Below are 20,359 nucleotides of genomic sequence, written 5' to 3' on the forward strand. Positions count from 1 at the left end.
ATAAATGTTTATTCTCTCTAAAATTCAAGTTCAATTACTTTTGTACAATTCTTGACACCCTTCATTCGAATCCAACGACCCAACTTTAGTTCTTGACCAACACCCACAACCAAAAGTGTACGTTTTGAAGGAAAAGCTGTCTTGATCTGAATGCTGTTAACAACCCCTTCAACAGGAATTTGTCCAATTTGACTAAAACTCTTGTTGTCAGTTGCTAATTTCCAAAGACGCACATAACCATCCCAAGATCCAGACACAAACAGATCAGAATATCTTAGAGATGCAACAGCTGTAATCCAATAAGGTGTGTTGATATCGCCTTCTGTTTCACTCTTGACTGTATTTAATCCATGAGCCATAGAGACTGAGTACATTGGCTTTTTACGGTTCAATTCCCATAATGAAATAACACTAGAAAGAATGAACAACCTACACTTTTTTTTGTCTTATCATACACTTACCCACTGTCACCACCAGTAATAAACATACTTTCATCGATTTGTGATATACAATCAAGTGAACCTTCAAGATATAGCAGTTTACCGTCTTCATTTTTAGTGGAAATACCACCTCTATACACTAGTTGTGATTCTTCCACAATCTTCCATACTCTCGCTGTCTTGTCTCTACCACCTGTTGATACACAACGCTCTCGAACAAGGGTATCAATATCTGTGATTTGGTCTTGGTGACCAAACAATGTTTCTATATAAGCGCGTTCATCAATATTCCATACTTTGATGGTACGATCATGAGATGCAGAATATAACTGGTTTTGTCCTTTACGGAAAGTAAGGCCCTAAAAAAAGATAATGAGTATGTCGGTTGTCCTGTTTTCTTACTTACAGAGACAGTATCTCGGTGCTGAGTGAACTTGGCAATGTGCTTGTTCTCTTTGACGGACCAGAGATTGATCACTTTATCTTTACCACCACTGGCAAGATATTGACCATCATGGCTTATTGCAAGACACAAGATATGGTCTGTATGTCCATCAAAATTCTTGACGCCTTTTCTTCCACCGAGAAATGTGTGTAGTTTTTGAAATGTCTTTGCATCCCCTAAAATAAAACAGTTATGATTTTTATGTATAGAGAGCGGTTTGCTTACATTTGACAATAGATCCATCTTTTGAAGCTGAATAGTAAATGGATCCATTTTCGGATAATGCAACTGCTGTCACTGCAAGTTGATGACCGCGCGTTGTGTGTGTCTTTAATGCCTCAATGTTGTCTAATTTAAACTACAAGAACAATAAGCATCTTGTTCTATATAAGAGTGTATGTTACTCACTGTATCTGCAATGCGTAAATGAAGTCGACCTTCGCTTTCATCCTAAATATCAAATGAGTACACACAATCATCCTAAAAAGGGGAGCTTACATCGTCTTTCTTTAAACGCTCTGCAATTAAGTCTCGGTCAAGATCAGCTGCATCGAATCCATCGCCATCTAAATAGAGTTATTACTTGTTTATTCCATGGCATCTTACCTTCTAAACTTTCTTCAATATTGTTCAAGTAAGCTTTAGCAAGACGAACACGCTTTTCAGCAGCAGTCTCTACGATTTCTTCTTCTGAAGATTCGGCTTCGCTTTCAGCAGACACATTGGCGTTGAATTGATCCTCATCATCGTTGTCGTCTTCAAGGTCGCTGTCTTGTTTTTTGTTGAGACGACCCTTTGATGGCTTCTTGGGTCCAGTTGAAGTAGTCTTTGTTGGTCTCTTACGCTTACGAGTACTTGCAAAGAAAGGATCGACAGCCATTGTATAGAAGTTTCTTTTTTAAAAAAATAATTAAAAAAAAAAGAGGGTTCGAGAGAACATCATCAAGTAAAAGTAACAGCTGTCAATTCCAGCCACACGATTTGCAGTCACAACATAGCATCCTAGAGTAAATTGACATACAACTGCATTGACTATGATGATAGAAACACATTTAACACGCCAATACCTTCTTGTTTACTCAAACATAAGTATAGATGGAAGTCATGTTGTGAAATAGAAATTTAAAAAAAAAGAAGAGTAAGAGTGATTTTGCATGATGCCAATCTATTCTCAAGACAAAGCTTTATTAAATGAATAGCTTCCTTTCCTTATTTCAAACACTGTCTACTCTCAACGATGCAACATAATCATCGCCAAGCCTTTCTCTTGCCCTCTTTATGATGATCACTGTCAAGATTGAATAGCAGCCAACTTGATTTAAAACAAGTCACTCTCCGGGGGGACACTGATATTTGGCATATATCATAGTGGCTTCGCAGGGTTATAATCTACCCTTTCCTTTTTTTTTCTTTCTTACACTATGTTGTCTACAGTAAGTAGAATACAGTTGTTTCATAGTATATTCATCCATGACAGTCGAGAATAATTAGAACTACACCTAGAATTCAACAAGCCTTTCGTTCTTTGACGTATGTATCTACTCCAGTCTATCTCTATTAACATGGTTTATAGCACAACTACACCTGAAGTATCAGCAACCGATAGTCCTGTTCTCGAATTACCTAAAGCAACTGAAGTAAAAGAAGAATTCAGCCAAGTGTTTGAAGGTATAGATAGTCATGTATATATATATATATATGTGTGTGTATTTACTGAGTAATCCTATATATATATAGTACCTAAGCGTATTACACCTACTCATGATATTCCTGTCTGTAATGTTCAATTAAGAGGATATCTCCCTCAACAACTTGATTTTTTCGCTGATTTCGCTCGCCGCGCAGCTTTTCATATGGGCATGCCATGTTCTGGTACAGTCCCATTGCCCACTCAAACTTCACGTTGGACAGTGATTCGATCCCCTTTTGTTCATAAAAAATCACAAGAAAACTTTGAGAGAAAGACACACAAGCGATTACTTCAAATCAAAGATGCTCATCCTGAAGTTGTTGAAAGATGGTTACAGTATTTGACAATGAATGCTCCTGCTGGTATTGGTTTGCGTGCAACAAAGTTTGAATTTGAATCATTAAAATAAACAAGTGTGAAACAACAACAACAACAACAACAACTGTATATTGACAAAGAAACATACGATTTACAATTCATTAAAATTCCGCATACAGTGACAAGGATAGCTTCATGAGTGAAAAAATAAAAAAATAAAAAAAGAAAGGAGGGGGTTTATTCAAAACAGTTCATATAGACAAGTATCTATAAAATAGAGTAAGAAATAAGTCTCCCAAATACTTTCTAAAAAAAAAAAAGCACATGATGACAGCTCACTTTTTTGTCTTGCTTCTTAATTCATGCCACACATTTCACTTTGATGTGTATATATATATATATATAAACAACCTTATTTTTTTCTTTTTTTTTTTCTTTTCTTTTCTTTTCTTCATGACTTCTTATTCTTCTGCTTTTCCTCCTCTCCAAGCTTTTGCTCCATGGACAACACAATGTAAAAAATCACATACCCAAATGACAGCTCATTTTCCCTTGTCACCACCCAAATATCCTTCCTACCTTAAACTCACTCATTATGCAAGCTTAGCATCTGAACAATATTACCAAAAACGTCATTTAGACTTGGATTTACGTCTTCCTCAGTATTGGAACAAGACAGACAAATCCCAACTGATGGAAGTAGGCATTCATGGGTTTGATTTAAATTATGCTTTAGGTATTACTTGCGTGGGAACACTAATAGAAAAAAAAACGACTCATTCTTAGTTGGTGTGTAGGTAAAACAAATTATCAACATACAGGTGAGGCAGCATCGATTCGCACAAATTTCCCAATGAGACCTCAGTGTGGTGTTTATTATTTTGAAGTGCGCATTTGTTCTAATGGTTTAGATGGCCTATTTGCTATTGGTATATGTACCCGTCAAGCCAAATTAGACAGATTGCCAGGTAATATATATATATATATATATATACATAGATGGATTAACAAAAAAAAACATAGGTCAAGATGTTGATTCATTTGGCTATTTTGGACAAGATGGTCAAGTTTACTTGGAAAAGCAAAGTAAGCATGGTGGTCCAAGCTTTTCATCAGGTGATATTGTTGGATGTGGTGTCAATTTCGCCAACAGCACCCTCTTTTTCACTAAAAATGGCATTTCTCTCGGCTGCGAATATGAATTTCATCAAGACCGACTTTATTATCCTTGTATTGGTTTAAGCACACCAGGTGAAAAAGTGGCTGCTAATTTTGGTCAAGAACCCTTTCTGTTTGATATTCAACAGTATATCAAGGCAAGTTGCTCTTTATAGATGTAGGATCTAATTCGGTGTTTTTTTAGGATCAACAAGTTTTATTTGTCGATAGGATAGCGAAAAGAGACACATCGACTCTATTACAAGATAAACTCAGGAAAGATGTAAACCATATGCTTGTTTCCTACTTGATTCATTTGGGTTATCTGCAGACAGCTACTTCTCTTTTAAAGAAAACAAAACACACTGCTTGTCTGACTGAGGATGATATGCATTATAGTCATATTCGCAAAGCCATCATGTCTGGTTGTGTTGATGAGGCCACACGTCAAGTACATACCCTGTGCCCTAACTTACTTGAGACAGACCTAGATTTGTCCTTTGAACTTAAGACACGCAAATTTCTTGATATTCTCATGGACACCTCTCCATGCCACTCTCTTTCATCTTCTTTATGTTTATCAGAAGATACAGACGATGATACATTGAGTACTTATTCTGGAAGAAGTCGAACATTAAGTATCAGTAGTAGCAGTGATTTATATCATCATCATCATCATTATCATCATTCTACAACTGAAGAGGTCTCAACACCATCTGTATCATCGCCACCATTGCATGTTGCCGCGTCGGGAAGACGCTTAAGTTGGGCTGCTGTCGCTGCCTCTCCTACGCTACCCAGTTGTGAATCCGAAACACACGAAACAAGAAAAAGACTATTTTCAAGACGTAGTAGTAGTAGTCATGGCTATATCACAGACCTCGAAGAACAAGACGAAGAAGATGTGGATCATATGTCAACCGTTCGTCAAGCCATGCTTTATGGTCAATCACTTCAAGAAGAATATCAGCATCAGCCCAAGTATCTCAATAAGCTGATTGAATTATTTAGTCTCTTGTCTTATCCTGATCCAAAAACCAGTTCAGAAGCACATTTACTTGACATGTCACTTCGAGATACGACAGCGACGACATTGATCAAAGCCATGAAAGGTATATAACGACGAACAAGAATCTGTTTCTTATTTTATATAGGCTATAAACAACAATCCAATATCTCTTCTTTGGAGCTTGCCTATAAGCAAACCATGGTAGTAACAAAAGAACTTGTCTTGTTAGGCCATGGTCAAACCTCTTTGATTGACTTACACAACTATTAACAAAGAAAAAAAAAGGGGGAGGGTATATATGTGTATTTCTTAATCACTTTTATCTTGTACAACCATCCCTTTTGGCCATAATCCATCTTCTTGCCAGCCTGTGATAAGGATAGGGATCTATATCTTATCAGATCAAAATCAATAAACCCCCCCACCACTAGTCATTGCTTACAATATATTTTAAGGGTATAGGTGTACGAAAGACTTGTCTTTGATAAACAAGTTGTTGATAGATCGTCTTTCTTTGAACTTCGTGTTGAATAAGATCTTGTAGTTTATCTGAAGTAGTTGTGTTGAGATTATTCGTATATTCTAGATCGGCTGTTGTCCATGCTTTTCTTCTGGCTTCCCAAGCAACCAGTCCTTTCGTGACAGTATCAGTTGATTCTGTTGACATGAAAAATTTTTTTTAAGAAAAAAGAAAAAAGAGAGAGAGAGGCACACACTTCAGTGTGGCTGGCCAAGTCAAGCCAAGTCTATACACGGAGTTGTAAAAAAAGAAAAAAGAAACTAAGGCAGCACTGTAGGTATTTTTGTCACTTATGAAAATAGAGGTGAGCAGTATAAGTCAACTTTGGTAAAGGAAGTCTTCTAACGTCAAACGCTTTATGGGATTGATGTTCCCTTTAAAAGACAGCCAGTATATGAAACAACGGAGGAACAAAAAAGCTAGGGTTATCAGCTAATGATTTCATACTAACTCTAGCATCGAGTTTGTTTTTAAGTGGCAGGCATAGTTCATCGATTCTTCGTTTGATCATAGGGTCTTCAAGTGATTTCTGTTCAGGCCACACCGCTTTACCTTGGCATACATACTGATATCCATATTTTATAACAATATCATCGACGTCCTTCGGAGCCATGGACTATATACATAATGTTTAAGTATTTAGAGTAAATGGATGTAATTATTAGCTCTTGCAACAAACATAATTTGAATTTGATATTGCAAAAATCTTCCCAATATATTTTCAAGTCTTTCTACAACTGCATTCTCGTAGGTGGTTGCCAGCTCCTTGAAGGTCTCAGTAATGCACTGGCTAGCTCCTCCAATCAAATCTTCATTAAAAGTGGCATTAGGATTTCCAGCTTTGAAGTTATCCCATTCTTGTAAAAAATTTTGTGGCAGAAGCTTGGTGTTTTTAGGTTCTCTATTGTTCACCAGTTGACAGACAGGATAACAAAACTGTTGCCGAAAGATACCATCAAATACGGATTCATTTGGGGTTTTCGAAAGATACCAGTTCACAAAAAGTTTGGCTCTAAACACTATCTCTCTTACAGCGCTACAACGCGAGGTTATTTTCTGCTTCAATATGTTTTGATATTCTTCCTTGACACAATTTTGAAAAGGTAATTTACGAGCGTAAACAGTGTAATTTGGCCCAAGATTCTGAAGCATAGTATTTGACTTACTCGTAATGTAAAATGAGCAGAGGTGAACGTGCAGAAGAGTGGCCGGAAAGTTCACACTTCTTGCATATTACCCCCGGATTAACTTCAGCTTGATTCCTTTGACGTTTTGCTACTCTTTTTATTTTTTTTCAGTATCTCAGGCTGCTTTCTCTTTCTTTTTCTGGTACCAACTATTAGATAGGTTTAGTGACCAATATGGCCATATCAATTGAACACTTAATGATTATACCTTCGTGGCCAGTTTCTTGAAGCAGATGGAGAACTAAATTTTTCTTTAAATAAGATGAACCTCGTTAAAAAAAACATTATAACAGACAAGTCGATCTAACTGTGATGATCTGGCATAAATAACTTTAAATAAAAAAAAGTATATACATCATAAACCATACTATCACAAATAAGTCTTTTCTCATAACAAGAACATTTGTCATATTATTATTATGCAAGCTAGTCATAGTTTGATAGCAATAGAACTGAGTTCGTTCTAAACAATGATATAGCTGAATCAACATTTACACTCCTACGGAATAGAGCCATATAATCCAGGAACCAGTAAACAGATATCATCTTGAATGATAAATAACTGTAAAGATGGTTCGCAAAGTATATTTTATTGAAAAAGTCAATACTCTTGTTCCATCTAATATAACCTTCAGCTCATCAAGTCCTATCTCAGGTTACATCTAAGGACATAATCCAAATCATATATAAACCTAGAATATAAAAGATCTTTCTCGAACTTTTACCTTAATAAACATTTATAAACGGTCTCAAAGTACTTCCTACACGTCTCTTTATTTTTTTTATAGTTTCTATATTCAATCTTTTTATTTGGAAAGTCCCAAAACACCACAATAACCAGTCATTTTGATATTGCTTCTCTAACAATTGATTTCCCTTTACAGATAAATGTCTAAATGTAAACTCTCATTCATACAAAAAGCTAATTCTTTTTCTGTCTAATTTCCATTTTTATTTCGTCCAAAATAGGCAGAAAAACATCTGGAAATTAATTTTGATTCGTCCAGAAAAGAAAATAACATTGTCTGAATTTGAAGTGTAAAAACAATATTGTTTGTCGTTCCTAAAAACAATTGTTGTTGCCTCTGCTTCGGCTCCAAATGTGGTAAATGCTCTCAGAGCCACGCTTTATTTTCAGAAATAATATAAATATAGAAAAAATAAATAGCTCCCTTTTCCCTTATATCTTTCAAAACGCTCTAAGTCAATTTTCTTTCAGGGTGGGAATATCATCAGTTAAAAGAGTCTTCGATACCAGGGCAGGGCATTTACCACATTTTTCGCCTTCGCTTCGGCAACTTCTGAATTGTGAATTTTTAAGGCGTTGAATTTTTAAGGTGAAGACGATTGTAAAATTGCCAGATGTCTTCATAAGCATTGTCAATATGATTTTTAAGCGACTTGTACCATTAAAGAGCTCTTTATCTCGTTACGATTTGTTCCAATTTCGGCAATATACACTTTTAAAAACAGATTCAAGAACAAGGATACAAGCTCGTTTTTTTTTATCACTTTATCATTGCCTTCAATATACTATAAATCAACTCGAAATATATTTATCATTAAAATTTACATCTACTTTGTCTATTTATTTATGTATCAATGTTTCACTTGGACTTCTCTTCGTTCCTCAGCATTTCTTTTTAAATGAAAGAATGATTAATGCATGCAATAAGATAAAGAAAAAAAAGGCCTACCTTCCCAAACATCATAGGATGCAACGTCCTCAATTATGTTTTCTGTATTGTTTTCTTGAGACGTAAAATTATGATTGTTTTCTTCCTCATCCACCTCAAAACCTTCCTCTTCATCACTTGATAAATAGTGATCATACAATGAACCACGATTGAAACTAAATGGAAAAGACTGGTAAGCTATGAATGAAAAATGAATCTCCACTTACCGTAAAGACCTAGGCGATTCACCATTATGGGACATGTTTTCATGGAACACAATGGGTGTTTTTTGAGGTGCAGCATCATCGATAACAATGGCAGGAACTAGAGAGCAAATTATAAAGATATTTATATATCGTTACTATGCGTTACCTTCTTGTTGTCTTTTGCTTTCCAGGTGTTTTAGAAATTTCCTTCTAGTAGCAATAGTTTCAATTAGACCTCTGACACGATCAATTGATATCAGAGTATTGATAGCTTCTTCTTTCTTTTGATTCTCTAATAGTTCCTCTAAGCTAAAGAAAGAAATGTGAGAACATGACGTGGTGAAAATTTCTTTCGTATGCTTACACAAGAGCGTTTTCAGGAACAATTAGTTTTCTTTGAGCAAGCATTAAGAGCATTTGATTGAATGATACCCCTCTAGAGCTAGTTTCCACAAGAGCAGTTTCCTAGAATTATTGTTAGCGGAATATGTCTTTAAGCTGTATCATTGTTTTACCCAATAAATCTTTTCTAGATTATGTCTCTTGGCATGGATATCTCGCTTATCTAATGCATTGAGCTTGACATTTAATGCAGTCAAGTTCAGATTGTGTTGATAAGGATCACTGCTTGTATTTTCAGTAGCACATTCCTTGGCCAAATTTTTATAAGAAAATTCGGGTTCAAAAATACGAACAGTAAAGATACCCTCTAATTTCTAACGAATTTTGTCAGGAAAAGTATACGCATGATGAGAATACTTACTCTCCACAAGGTCATGTATTGACCCGGCTTAACATATCCAGTTCTATCTGTATCTATGGATGCCCAAGTCATCTTGAACGTAAAAATAAACGGTTAAGGATAATATGTTAATAAATTACTTCAGTATGTATAGTATGTTTAAAAGGATATTTTCTGATTTCATCTCTGTTGACAAGAGAAAAGTTTGCTTGAATTTGATAAACATAAGAAAAGTTATCAGCTACGACGGCAACAAAGATGGCGATGAAGATATACATGGAAATGATGTTGAATGACAAGAATAAAAAGTAAGACCAACTGAGTGAACCGCAATCGCTATCCAAGTAATTCTCAGCAACCACACAATTAGGATATTCTACTGTAAAATCATGCATGACTGAATTCCAACCTTCACTATTGAATAATATAAGTTATTTTTTGCTATCACCATTGATCTATTTCTTACCCAGTAGAGTATCGAACAAGAGAGATCATTGTGTTTGAAAATGTTCGAAAGTTGATATGTTCTGTAGTTGCTTGAGGACCATATTTAGTCAAACCAAAAATCTGCATAAACATGATTGCATAAGTTATCATAACTACAAGCCATACAGCAAACACATTCATGATTTGATATGACGAAGCACTATAAATATTTAGTATAAAACAAAAACAAAAACAAAAGATTGGTAACCTACGCCATAGTAGTAAAAAGTTGATTGAGTCCATCGCTTCGTTGCACTAGTTTGAAACAAAGAGCTGTCATAAACAGTTTTTGGAATTCAACATTCACTTGTAAGTTGGGATAACCCAAAGTAATGATAGCAGTTACAGCACTGCCAATCACCATAATAAGATCAAACAGATTCCATGTGTTGCGTCGGAAAGACTTCCAGCCAAGGCCCAATACTTTGACCATGATTTCTATCCAGTAAATAGAAATAAAAGTAAGGTAAATATAGACTTTTGTACGACTCCATCCAGAAGCACCATTGTCAATGACATCGTCTTCGTCGCGAGCAGTATCAGCACACAAAAATACAATGTTCAACAGAATAATTGCTGTCATGGACTTATAAAACTTTCCTCTTTTCTCAATTGTGAAATCATAGCAAATTTTGCGAATAGGATTTTTGGGTACTGTCTTGGGCCTCTTGGCAGGTCGGATTTGATTAAGTAGCTTCTTGAGATCTAACCAACGTCGTTGATCACTTGTTAGGTAAGCTGTACCATTTCTTTTTGTAAAGTTTTCGATGACTACACCAAGGAACAATGAAATCACAAAGACAGAACCTGCCAAGTTATAGACCATAAAGTAAATACCCCATAATTGACTAGCATCTGCTTGTGGAGCCATATCTTTTCCGGTGATACCCATACTTGTAGTGAGTACATCGATCCAACCTTCACCACTTGCAATTTCAAATAAAATCAATAAAGAACTCCAAAAAGAATCAAAACTGTAGACATATGGATTATTCCAAATACGAGGCATGTAAATGCTTGTATCTTCTGGCATGGGTTCTTGAGTTCCCAGGGAATTTTCATACAGGCATTGAGCTTTATCGTTTTCTTCATCATTGCAGTTATAGAATAGACCCATAAAGATATTCTGGCCATAAAGAGCAAAAGGAATAATAATACATAGACCAAGTACAGCTGCGTCAATAAGACGAGGCAAACCAGTAACTAAAATTGAAGTAAACGTTTCTTTGGCAGGACCTAATAAATTGATTAAACGCAATGCTCTTAATGCTTTGAAAGCACGGAAACCACGTTCTAAACCAGTTGCTGCAGCAAAGTGACCAAAGTTGGACATGTACATTGTGATCAAAACAAACAAATCAAGTATATTCCATCCGTTCAAAAGATAAGCATTTGGTGTCAAAAAGAATCCATCGGCAATCACTTTGATAATAAATTCCACTGTAAAAATAGCAGTAAAAGCATAGTCTGCAAAAGTAAAAGGCTGGATAGCAGATGGATTATCCCTATGCTCGTATTGATAAACAGGTGAGTTATAGATAGTGAGGACAACATTGACGATAACACAGCAAGTGATGATTGTCAAGAAAGTAACACTACCCCAACGAGAAGCAGGTCTACCGAACACACGTTCTCCACGACTAGGAGGAACAATCAATTGGCACCATCTTCTGATTCTATTATTGTGCGAAAAAATGTACAACGATTTATCATAAGAAGGATGGGCTTTAATGAAATCTCGCTTCAAGGCCTTTCGTTCTTCAATATCGAGGTCAGCAGTTTCTTGTTGGTATCGGTTAGCAACAGTTTCGCGTAAAGAAGGATCAACCAGATATCTCAAAGAACGAGGCTCATTCATATCATGCGCTTCGCCCTTTTTACGGAAATCGTACAAGGTACCAACTTGATCAAATGCGTTAACTGTATCAACAAATGTGCTTGTTCGGTTACGATTATTGATTTGTTGTTCGTTCTCTTTTGCGTCTATAAACAAGTCTGTCAAAAAAGCTTGCACTTTACCGAGCAATCGGCTCTTTTGACTGGGTACTACTGCTCGCTTTACTGGCTGTAAACTGGGTTCAGGTACAGTATGATCTGTTGCTTCGTTCATAAATTCCCGGACAATGCTCTTTTGAACAGATAAGACAAGGTTGCCAGGTATGTTTTTGATATCAAGCCCTTTTGCTTGTGGCTTAAAGTATCTGTAAATGTTCCATCTGCTGACTACAGTCTTCTTTTCTAATTCATTTTCTGTCTTTTTCATGAAATTCTGTACTTGGTTCTTTCTCTTATCGTCTTCTGCAATTTCAAAATTTTCCATAAGAACAGCAATAAACAAGTTTACCAATACAACTTGAAGAGTGTTAGAGAGATACTTTTCTTTTATAATAAGCATGTACTTACAATTAGAAAAGGCAAACCAAAAAACCAAGAACAAAGCATAAATGGCACTGTTGTTATTATCAGCACCTGCTTCCATAATATTGTAAAGCACAGTTGTCCAATCCTCGCCAGAAAACAGCTATAAAGAAAAAAGAAAGGGTTATTTAAAGAAGCTTACGTTGCATTAACTTACTTGATAAAGACCAACAAATGAGTTGTATATAGAGAAAAATCGCATTTCGCTATCATCAGCATCAGAGCCAATAACACCCTCAAGTAATTGAAATGCAATAATAGCACAAAGGATTGTCACTAAAACAATAAAGAATGTCAAGTTGATTAAACCACGAAGACTTCCTAAAACTCGAGACTAACATGTATTGTTAGAGGCATAAGGAAGCAAGCGTTTGTCATTACCATTAATCTTCTTAGACGAGGTACTGCTGCAACCAAACGATAAATACGCAAGACTTGAAAGCCTGTAAACCAGACATAGACATAATTGTACTGGCGAATAGGAGGTATTTGAATGATGCAAGTAACCAGAGCAATCAAAAAGTCAGTCGCATTCATCTTGTCCTTGAAGAATCCCTTCAAATCTCTTATTTGACTTGTCATACGGAGCAATATTTCAAATAGAAAAGCAATTGAAAATGCGTTTTCTAACATGTCTAATGTTGCTAGTTCTTTGGCAGACATATTGACGTTTTTGGCGGCCATACACAACAAATCAATGACGACAAGAGTAAGCCAGATCGGTTTCATGTATTTCACGATAACAGCAAGGATTGATTTCTTTCTTTGTCTACTTTTTATAATTTCATTCTGTTCAGGAAAAGTCCAGCCATCTTCTTCATTTGTATCACCCAAAATTGGCTTTGCACTATTAAAAAAAGAGTGAGCTATACTATACTATGTAGTGCTACGTACTTCGAACTAGTAAATGCAGAATGCTGCGAATCTTCTCTCACTTTGGCAAACATTTCAGTAATAACTGCAATAAACAGGTTGATAAGCCAAAAATTCATGACAATAACAATGATGATAAAGTAAAAACTTGCAGCTGAATATTCGGCATCCATCATGTCATACATTCGATCTGTCCATGATTGTACTATTGGATGTTGAATAAATGTTTTTTTTTCTTTCAATTAGTTTTTTCTTACCACCCGTAATAATCATCACAATAAGCATTGATTCAAAAATATTATCAAAACTAATAGTGCCTCCAAATGGATTCTCAGTTTCCTACACAAATGATTAAATATAAATGAAAGTTCTTTCTTTTTTTATTTATTGTTGAGCTTACCTCACAAACAAGACCATTTTCACAAATAAAACCCTTTGACCAGGGCGCATTACTACCGTCCTTAAACTTGTATGGAACTACTTGTCCAGTTGCATTGATATATCCACCACAGTATTGCTGTGTCTCTTGTACATTGCTTGAATTGTTTGGGTCTTTTGCATACCATTAGATACTGAAATAAAATATTAAAACCATTGTACATACCATACCAAACGCAATGGCGTTTAAAAGAGCCCTTGAATGACTGTACGCCTACAATTCTATTTTTGAAAAAACCTTAATTATTGTGCCATAAATAAGTATACGTACGCTGAAATAATAAAAAAGAATAGCACAAAAAAAAGTACATTGACCAACAAAGGAGCAGCTTTTTTCAAACTGTTTAGGATAACCTTGTTACCATCTGTCAAATTAAGCAATCGAAGCAAAATCAAAGCAGAAAGCATCTTGAATATGAGTATTCTTCGTGCATCGCCTATAATTTCTTCTTGAGTACACAACAATGCTAAATCAATCCAATAAGCAGCAATTGCCACAAAATCGACACGGTTCCAACTATGTCTCAAGAATGCTGTTTGCCTGTTGGGAGTTGAATTGATAAAGACACCATGTGCTATAATGCGAAAGATCATAAAGAGGCTTCATTCAAGTGTTAGTTTTTACATTTTTATACTTGTAATCTACTTTACGTATAAAAAGAGAATATAACCAAAAGAATAGCTTGATCCCAAGTTGGAGTCCATGTGTTTGGTGGAACTGGATCAGGATTTGTGCCCCAGCCAATCACGAGCAATACTGCACCATGTAATACAATCAATGCCATAACAAGTGTCTCAAGCCATCTAAAAAGTATGTTAAGCCAATCAATAAGAAAAGCCTCTACTTACTTCCAACACAGAATGCTTGCAAAAAATAGTCGTATAGGATTTGTAGGTGAAAAGATCTTTAAGCTTTTTCCATTTAACTCTATAACGTGCTTGGTATCTTTTTGTTGGATATTGTGATTGTGTGGTAACCTGCCATTGGTTGACGAATTCTCTATGCTTTTTCCTGAAGAGGTTCTAGCCATGGGTATAACTTCAATGGTATTTCCCCGGTCTTTACTGTAGTGGATTCCTTTTTTCATCAGTGTGGCTTGTTCACTAATTTTATTGTTCTGATCTGTTGGTTCCTGAATTTGATTTTTAGCGAGTTGGACATCCAAATCTGTATGGTTGTTTAAATTATGTATGTCGACCACTCTTCTAGAAGCTTGTCTTATCGATCTCGAAAGAGCTCTGATCAGTGCTTTCTTGTCAAAGTGAAGGATCTTATTGAGCCTTCTTGCTCTCTGGTCAACTTCTGGGTCAATATGAGCAGGCTCATAAAGCCTACTTCCAGGACGGCTTTGAAAAGAAATTCGACTATTGTTGAAGTTTGTATTGAACACTGGATCCCTTCCATATGCATTTTCTTCGAAAATCATACTGGGATGAAGATGATCATTACTACTGCCTTGGCTGTTATCGTGATAACCTGACATTGCGGATGCGTTGGCTGTCAATCGAGCCGTATCCGAGAAATCTTCGTTATCGTCAGAGGATGTTGCACTGTCAACACCAAAGTATGAATCATTTCGATCTATGGGGGTAGAGATAGGTGACTGCAATATTGGCGGTGAAGGTCTTCTTTCTTGCTCAAACTCTGTTATAAATTCTGCCATACTAGGTGAGTTTCTTTTCTGTGTAAAACGACGGTTGAGATCAGTGGTGGCTTTTGGAGTGAAGGAAATAAACGGAGTGCTTGAAGATCCCTCTCCAAGATCGTCTTTATTAGTATCCTTTGTGTCGCTGTTATCCATTTGCTTATAAGGGTTATTGGACGGCCGTTGCTTGTTTATTGATAAACTCTTATTCCGTATAAAAGACATTTGATCATATTGTATCAATAAGAAAACCAGATAAAAACACGCCTTCTCTTGAACTTTAAATTAATGAAATAAAAAGGAGAGAATGTCCACATTCAAAAAGTGGTACAAAATGTTTATAAATAGCCAATTATTCTGAGGCTGATTTCTAAGTTAATTAGCAGCAGCAGAAGAAAATCCAGACTGTTTAGGCCAAGCTGTTTGTGCACAGTTGTCCCGGTAGGCTTTTCCTTTAACAATCTAGAAAGAGGCGTTAGATCAATGCTATTATTGTAGGGTTTGCAATTAGTCTCGGTCAGGCTTAAAAATTTTGAGTCATTAATGTTTGCACAGAAACAAACTGGTCAGACTATCAGGATTTCCTCAGTTGGTAAAGAGAAAGCGAATAAGGCAATACATGCTTTCTGAGCTGCGCTACATTTTTAGTGTATAGCAAAAAATCTAATGAAGGATCGACTGAAGTGACTGTACACCAAACGGCAAAATTATTCGCGCATTTTCAGAGAAAAGATTAGCGCACTTTTAAAAAGAATATTTAGCATAGTATTTGAAAAAAAAAAGGCATAGCTTTCTAGCCTTCTTTTCTACATTTTATTAAGAAGACGGTTTAGGAAACCAACATGACATTGAAGGAAACGAAGTTATTGAATTCCAAATGGAAGTTGACAATGAAATGTATCTGGTTGAAAGCGTAACAGACTACGACAGGCACACAGATTTGATGCTTCCCGAGAAAGAAATGAAGAAGAAAGCCGAAGTACCAGCAGAGATGAAGCAAACTTCTGTCATAACAAAGGCATATAAGCACTACAAGGATGCTGAGAAAGAAAAGCTTTTTTTTCTTGTCGAAGGAAAAGGAATGAGTGTTTATGCTGCTGCCATGTCCCTCAACATTAACGTTCGAACAGCACAAGGCTGGGTGGCCAAAAACAATAAAGATCCTTAGGAACCTATTCAGAGGGCTACATGCAGTGGAAGACCTGTAGGCAAACCATCCACCTTAACTGATGAACATAAGGATTTTATGATTGAATGGGCAGACGAGAACACAGATTCTGTTACATTGGATGATATGCTTGACGTATTGACAAAAAAGTTTGGCAAACTCGATATCAGTAAAAGCGGGTTTAACAAATTTGTCAAGGATAAGTGTAAGATTACCTTCAAGCAGGCTCGTTTCCAAGCTTTCGAGAGAAACAGCCCTGAAAAAATCGAAGAGCGCTATCAGTGGGTGAAGAGATGGATGAAAACAGATATGGACTTCACTAGCAACTGTGTGTTCATTGACGAAGCTGCTTTCCATATCAACCTTAAGAGAAATTTCTCTTGGTCCAAAGAAGGCGAGCGTGCGATCGTGAAAGTGCCCAAAACAAGAGCAAAAACTACTACCATTTTGGGTGCCATCTCGCCTTTTGGCGTTGTTAACATTAGTGTAAGAAGACCAAGAGCATTACCCTCATCAAAGAAAAGAAAAGCAGCAGGAGGTTCGAATGCAAAAGTGGCCAGTAACAATGGTACAGTTACTGGACATTACTTCAATTTCATCAGTAGTGTTTTGGATGTCATGGATCATCATGAGGAATTCCGTGGCCATTATTTGATCATGGACAATGCTCCTATTCATAAGCATCAAGATATTCAGAATCTCATTGAGAGCCGAGGCTATAAGTGCATGTACCTCCCCCCCTTACTCGCCTGAACTTAATCCCATTGAGCAATTCTGGTCGGTTTGCAAAAGCAAACTCAAGAGGGAACAGCTTTTGGAAGAGGAGACATTGACTTCGAGAATTGCAGATGCTTGTAATAGAATTTTGTACAGTGATCTTAAAGGCTTCTGTAGATACTCTGCTGCCAAATTTGAAGATTGCTTTCAACGCAGACCTATTTAATAAACTCACGCATTTTGCGCATACACAAGCATGCTAATTTTTTTTCAAATACTACGCTAAATTTTCTTTTTTTTCTGTGCGATTTATTTTTTTAAAAGTACGCACATCTTTTTTTCAGAAATGTGCGGATAATTTTTCCGTTTGGTGTATGTCAGGACCAGAAAAAATAGTTGAGTCCGGAGTTGTTTCCCGAGGGGGGGGGGAAGGTGCATAAATGTTCTCTCCAATAGAAGCTAAATTTTTTAATCGCAGTTGACATGACAAATACAATGTAATTCTATTTCTTTAATGGCGAACATTCATTTTGACAATATAGCTGCTATTAGTTCTTTAGTAGTTCTTTTCATTTTATTATGCAATGCTCTTTTTTCACACATAAATCATTTATTTTTAAATGGGCTTAATAAATGACTGGTTTCTTTATATGATAAACAATCAAAACCTGTTTATTGTTATAAAATGGTCTACTGAAAATAATTTTCTTCTTCTTTAGAAAATTGTATACTCATAAAAAATTGTTGCTTTTTGAATTGGATGGAGTGCTCTCTAACTATCTCCTCTCTATACGGTACTCTGCGAATTTCGGTTTGAACATGTCCGATAGAGGGTGATACATAAGAAACCTGATTCTTTGTATAATACATAAGTAATTTCGAAGTTTCTGAGATGCAGTGAAGCCTTTTTTATCGCATTCAAAGCAGTTATTATAGAGTACCATATTGGTTGTTAGAGTCATTCAAATAATGGAGAGAGGACAATTGAAAAGAGAACACTGTATTTCATCGCGGGAAAAAATATGTGAAGATACGGTAGTCTACCAGAGTAGTCTGCCAGAGATGTATACACTGCTTCACCGTAAGATTCATGTGTTTTTTAAGATATAGGAAGGTCACAGTATTATCATTGACTGATCCGGAAATTCACAAGCTCAAACGCAAATCACTGTAACTTCAATTCAATCATACTTGACGTATTTCAGTTATAAGATAGAGATATTTTTTTATTTGCCGTGCACTTCAGATCATGTATCCTATCATGCTCTGTATTATTGTCCCGAATATTTATGCATTCAAGATACCATATTCTGTTTGGCATATAATTCCCCAATTTAAACCACTGATATGAAATGTCAATTATTTTGATTTAAGAAGGTTTAGGTTTTATAAACATTCGTATAATAAGCTTCTTATATTGACAATTAGAAGAAAAAGACTATTGATAGTCATTGCAGTGCAGATTCAGGAATCTCAACACATTATGCAGGCAGGACACTGTATCGAAACTAACAAGTTGAATCAAGTAAATGATGTCCAAAACAACTTTTTGCATGTTATAAATGTAGCTATGTCTTATAATCAACAAATCATGCTGTATGGGTAGCAAGAGAAAGTAGTTCTATGTCCATATGTAGGAGTAGAGTGCTTGAACTCTATCACTCTTGTTTTTAGGCTTTATAGAAACCAATGATAGAGTTATTTTGATTAAATAACAATAAAAAAAGGCACTTTTATAAAGTATTTGTGGCAAGAAACACAAAGAAACTATCCGTGAGGAAAGATATTACTAATGATTAAGCGAGAGAGATTTCCTTGGGCCAATGAAAACAAGCAGAAATAACGACTTATTTTACCCTGGCTTTTTTTTTTTTTTATTTTGTCCCCTTTTTTCTTTTTTGTTTTCTCTAACTTGACATGAATTCTTTACGCTTGGTTGCTCGTCGTGCTTTTTCCACTGTACATCCTGGTAGTCGCCCTGGGGTAAAGTATTGATTGACAGAAAAAAAAAACAAATATTCATCCTATTTTAGATTACGAATGGATTTATCGGCGCTATTGGCAATACACCTCTTGTAATTTAATCAAACCAAATGATAAACATTTAAACTGACACACACATACACACACACACAAAAAGATTCGCTTAGATAGATTATCACAAGAAACTGGCTCTGAAATTTTAGCTAAAGCTGAATTTATGAACCCAGGCGGTTCTGTCAAGGATCGTGCTGCTTTGTTTGTCGTTAAGGATGCTGAAGAAAAAGGCTTGATTAAACCTGGAGGTACTATTGTTGAAGGCACTGCTGGTAATACTGGTATTGGTTTAGCCCATGTCTGTCGTGCCAAAGGATATAAATGTGTCATTTACATGCCCAACACTCAGGTAAGATTCATTGACTATCGATTTAAATTTGATCCTAGGATCTATTAGTCTCAAGAAAAGATTGATTTGTTGCGTATGTTGGGTGCTGAAGTGTATCCTGTCCCAGCTGTTGCATTCAATGATCCAGAAAACTACAATCACCAAGCCAAGCGTCATGCTGATTCACTCGAAAATGCTGTCTGGACCAATCAATTCGATAACACAGCTAACCGTCGTGCTCACATTGAGACTACAGGTCCTGAAATTTTCGCTCAAACAAATGGCGAAGTGGATGGTTTTGTGTGTGCCACTGGTACAGGTGGTTCCCTTGCTGGTACAGCTCGTTATTTGAAAGACAAAAAGGGAGACCAAGTCAAGATTTTTATTGCTGATCCCCCTGGATCTGTTCTCTTCAGTTACTTTACCAGTGGACATAAATTGTTTGAACGTAGTGGATCTTCCATTACAGAAGGTATTGGTCAAGGTCGTATCACTGATAATTTGTGCCCTGATGTTGATTTGATTGATGGTGCTTTGAACATTCCTGATCAAGAAACCATCAAGATGGTCTACCGTTTGTTAGATGAGGAGGGTATTTATGTCGGTGCTTCTTCTGCCTTGAATGTGGTTGCTGCTGTTGAAATGGCTAAGCAACTTGGTAAGGGCAAGAAGATCGTGACCCTCTTGTGTGATGGTGCTTATAGATATCAATCTCGTCTTTTCAGCCGTAAGTGGTTGGAATCCAAGAGTTTGTCAGATGCTATTCCTGAGCATTTACAAAAGTATGTTGTCTTACCATAAAATAAATGCATAAAGCAAAGTCACATTGACTTATTCAACTTGAGTTTTTTTTTTCT

The 20,359-nt window shown here is 36.1% G+C and overlaps 7 protein-coding genes across 7 annotated transcripts; 3 read left to right on the forward strand and 4 right to left on the reverse strand.

Annotated features, from left to right (window-relative positions):
- Window positions 1-17: 17 nt before the first annotated feature.
- Window positions 18-1,765, reverse strand: B0P05DRAFT_469408 (WD40-repeat-containing domain protein; the record flags this gene model as incomplete). Its single annotated transcript, XM_051574493.1, has 7 exons — window positions 18-411; window positions 462-799; window positions 847-1,061; window positions 1,111-1,243; window positions 1,294-1,335; window positions 1,384-1,451; window positions 1,492-1,765. 7 exons carry the CDS (start codon window positions 1,763-1,765, stop codon window positions 18-20), a joined length of 1,464 nt encoding a protein of 487 aa, XP_051435222.1.
- A 517-nt stretch (window positions 1,766-2,282) lies between these two features.
- Window positions 2,283-3,125, forward strand: B0P05DRAFT_540230 (ribosomal protein S10 domain-containing protein). The gene is made up of 4 exons (XM_051578044.1): window positions 2,283-2,318; window positions 2,363-2,415; window positions 2,459-2,553; window positions 2,623-3,125. Exons 1-4 carry the CDS (start codon window positions 2,307-2,309, stop codon window positions 2,982-2,984), a joined length of 522 nt encoding a protein of 173 aa, XP_051435223.1. The 5' UTR covers window positions 2,283-2,306; the 3' UTR covers window positions 2,985-3,125.
- A 302-nt stretch (window positions 3,126-3,427) lies between these two features.
- Window positions 3,428-5,330, forward strand: B0P05DRAFT_571308 (concanavalin A-like lectin/glucanase domain-containing protein; the record flags this gene model as incomplete). The annotated part of the gene is made up of 5 exons (XM_051581366.1): window positions 3,428-3,629; window positions 3,691-3,861; window positions 3,917-4,199; window positions 4,283-5,163; window positions 5,206-5,330. The coding sequence occupies 5 exons, from the start codon at window positions 3,428-3,430 to the stop codon at window positions 5,328-5,330; spliced, it is 1,662 nt and encodes a 553-aa protein (XP_051435224.1).
- A 39-nt stretch (window positions 5,331-5,369) lies between these two features.
- B0P05DRAFT_586801 (uncharacterized protein) lies at window positions 5,370-5,727 on the reverse strand (the record flags this gene model as incomplete). Its single annotated transcript, XM_051582537.1, has 2 exons — window positions 5,370-5,447; window positions 5,503-5,727. The coding sequence occupies 2 exons, from the start codon at window positions 5,725-5,727 to the stop codon at window positions 5,370-5,372; spliced, it is 303 nt and encodes a 100-aa protein (XP_051435225.1).
- Window positions 5,728-5,956: 229 nt separating this feature from the next.
- B0P05DRAFT_469171 (uncharacterized protein) lies at window positions 5,957-6,732 on the reverse strand (the record flags this gene model as incomplete). Its single annotated transcript, XM_051574476.1, has 2 exons — window positions 5,957-6,196; window positions 6,256-6,732. 2 exons carry the CDS (start codon window positions 6,730-6,732, stop codon window positions 5,957-5,959), a joined length of 717 nt encoding a protein of 238 aa, XP_051435226.1.
- Window positions 6,733-8,338: 1,606 nt separating this feature from the next.
- Window positions 8,339-15,547, reverse strand: B0P05DRAFT_540239 (Ion transport protein-domain-containing protein). The gene is made up of 18 exons (XM_051578045.1): window positions 14,456-15,547; window positions 14,258-14,410; window positions 13,878-14,207; window positions 13,773-13,828; window positions 13,569-13,720; window positions 13,426-13,507; window positions 13,190-13,373; window positions 12,677-13,142; window positions 12,453-12,629; window positions 12,281-12,398; window positions 10,090-12,229; window positions 9,858-10,037; window positions 9,563-9,805; window positions 9,413-9,491; window positions 9,165-9,365; window positions 9,014-9,114; window positions 8,671-8,958; window positions 8,339-8,619 (listed from the first exon to the last, which is right to left on the reverse strand). The coding sequence occupies exons 1-17, from the start codon at window positions 15,475-15,477 to the stop codon at window positions 8,805-8,807; spliced, it is 5,838 nt and encodes a 1,945-aa protein (XP_051435227.1). The 5' UTR covers window positions 15,478-15,547; the 3' UTR covers window positions 8,339-8,619; window positions 8,671-8,804.
- A 3,477-nt stretch (window positions 15,548-19,024) lies between these two features.
- On the forward strand, window positions 19,025-20,341 carry B0P05DRAFT_540258 (cysteine synthase). The gene is made up of 4 exons (XM_051578046.1): window positions 19,025-19,120; window positions 19,171-19,212; window positions 19,278-19,523; window positions 19,572-20,341. Exons 1-4 carry the CDS (start codon window positions 19,055-19,057, stop codon window positions 20,301-20,303), a joined length of 1,086 nt encoding a protein of 361 aa, XP_051435228.1. The 5' UTR covers window positions 19,025-19,054; the 3' UTR covers window positions 20,304-20,341.
- Window positions 20,342-20,359: the final 18 nt, after the last annotated feature.

The sequence above is a fragment of the Gilbertella persicaria genome, assembly GCF_025201335.1.
Source record: "Gilbertella persicaria strain CBS 190.32 chromosome Unknown B0P05scaffold_18, whole genome shotgun sequence".
In the NCBI taxonomy this organism is placed as follows: Eukaryota; Fungi; Mucoromycota; class Mucoromycetes; order Mucorales; family Choanephoraceae; genus Gilbertella; species Gilbertella persicaria.

Excerpts from the sequence above, each read along its gene's own strand:
- B0P05DRAFT_540230 (XM_051578044.1), top strand. Across the intron at positions 2,416-2,458 it reads CAAGCCTTTCGTTCTTTGAC|CACAACTACACCTGAAGTAT; the intron begins GTATGTATCTAC and ends CATGGTTTATAG. Across the intron at positions 2,554-2,622 it reads ATTCAGCCAAGTGTTTGAAG|TACCTAAGCGTATTACACCT; the intron begins GTATAGATAGTC and ends ATATATATATAG.
- B0P05DRAFT_540239 (XM_051578045.1), bottom strand. The coding sequence starts at position 15,477 with ATGTCTTTTATACGGAATAAGAGTTTATCAATAAACAAGCAACGGCCG. Across the intron at positions 12,630-12,676 it reads CTCGTCTAAGAAGATTAATG|TCTCGAGTTTTAGGAAGTCT; the intron begins GTAATGACAAAC and ends AATACATGTTAG. Across the intron at positions 9,366-9,412 it reads AATACATGACCTTGTGGAGA|AAATTAGAGGGTATCTTTAC; the intron begins GTAAGTATTCTC and ends AAAATTCGTTAG.
- B0P05DRAFT_540258 (XM_051578046.1), top strand. The coding sequence starts at position 19,055 with ATGAATTCTTTACGCTTGGTTGCTCGTCGTGCTTTTTCCACTGTACAT. Across the intron at positions 19,213-19,277 it reads CTATTGGCAATACACCTCTT|ATTCGCTTAGATAGATTATC; the intron begins GTAATTTAATCA and ends ACACACAAAAAG. Across the intron at positions 19,524-19,571 it reads TTTACATGCCCAACACTCAG|TCTCAAGAAAAGATTGATTT; the intron begins GTAAGATTCATT and ends AGGATCTATTAG.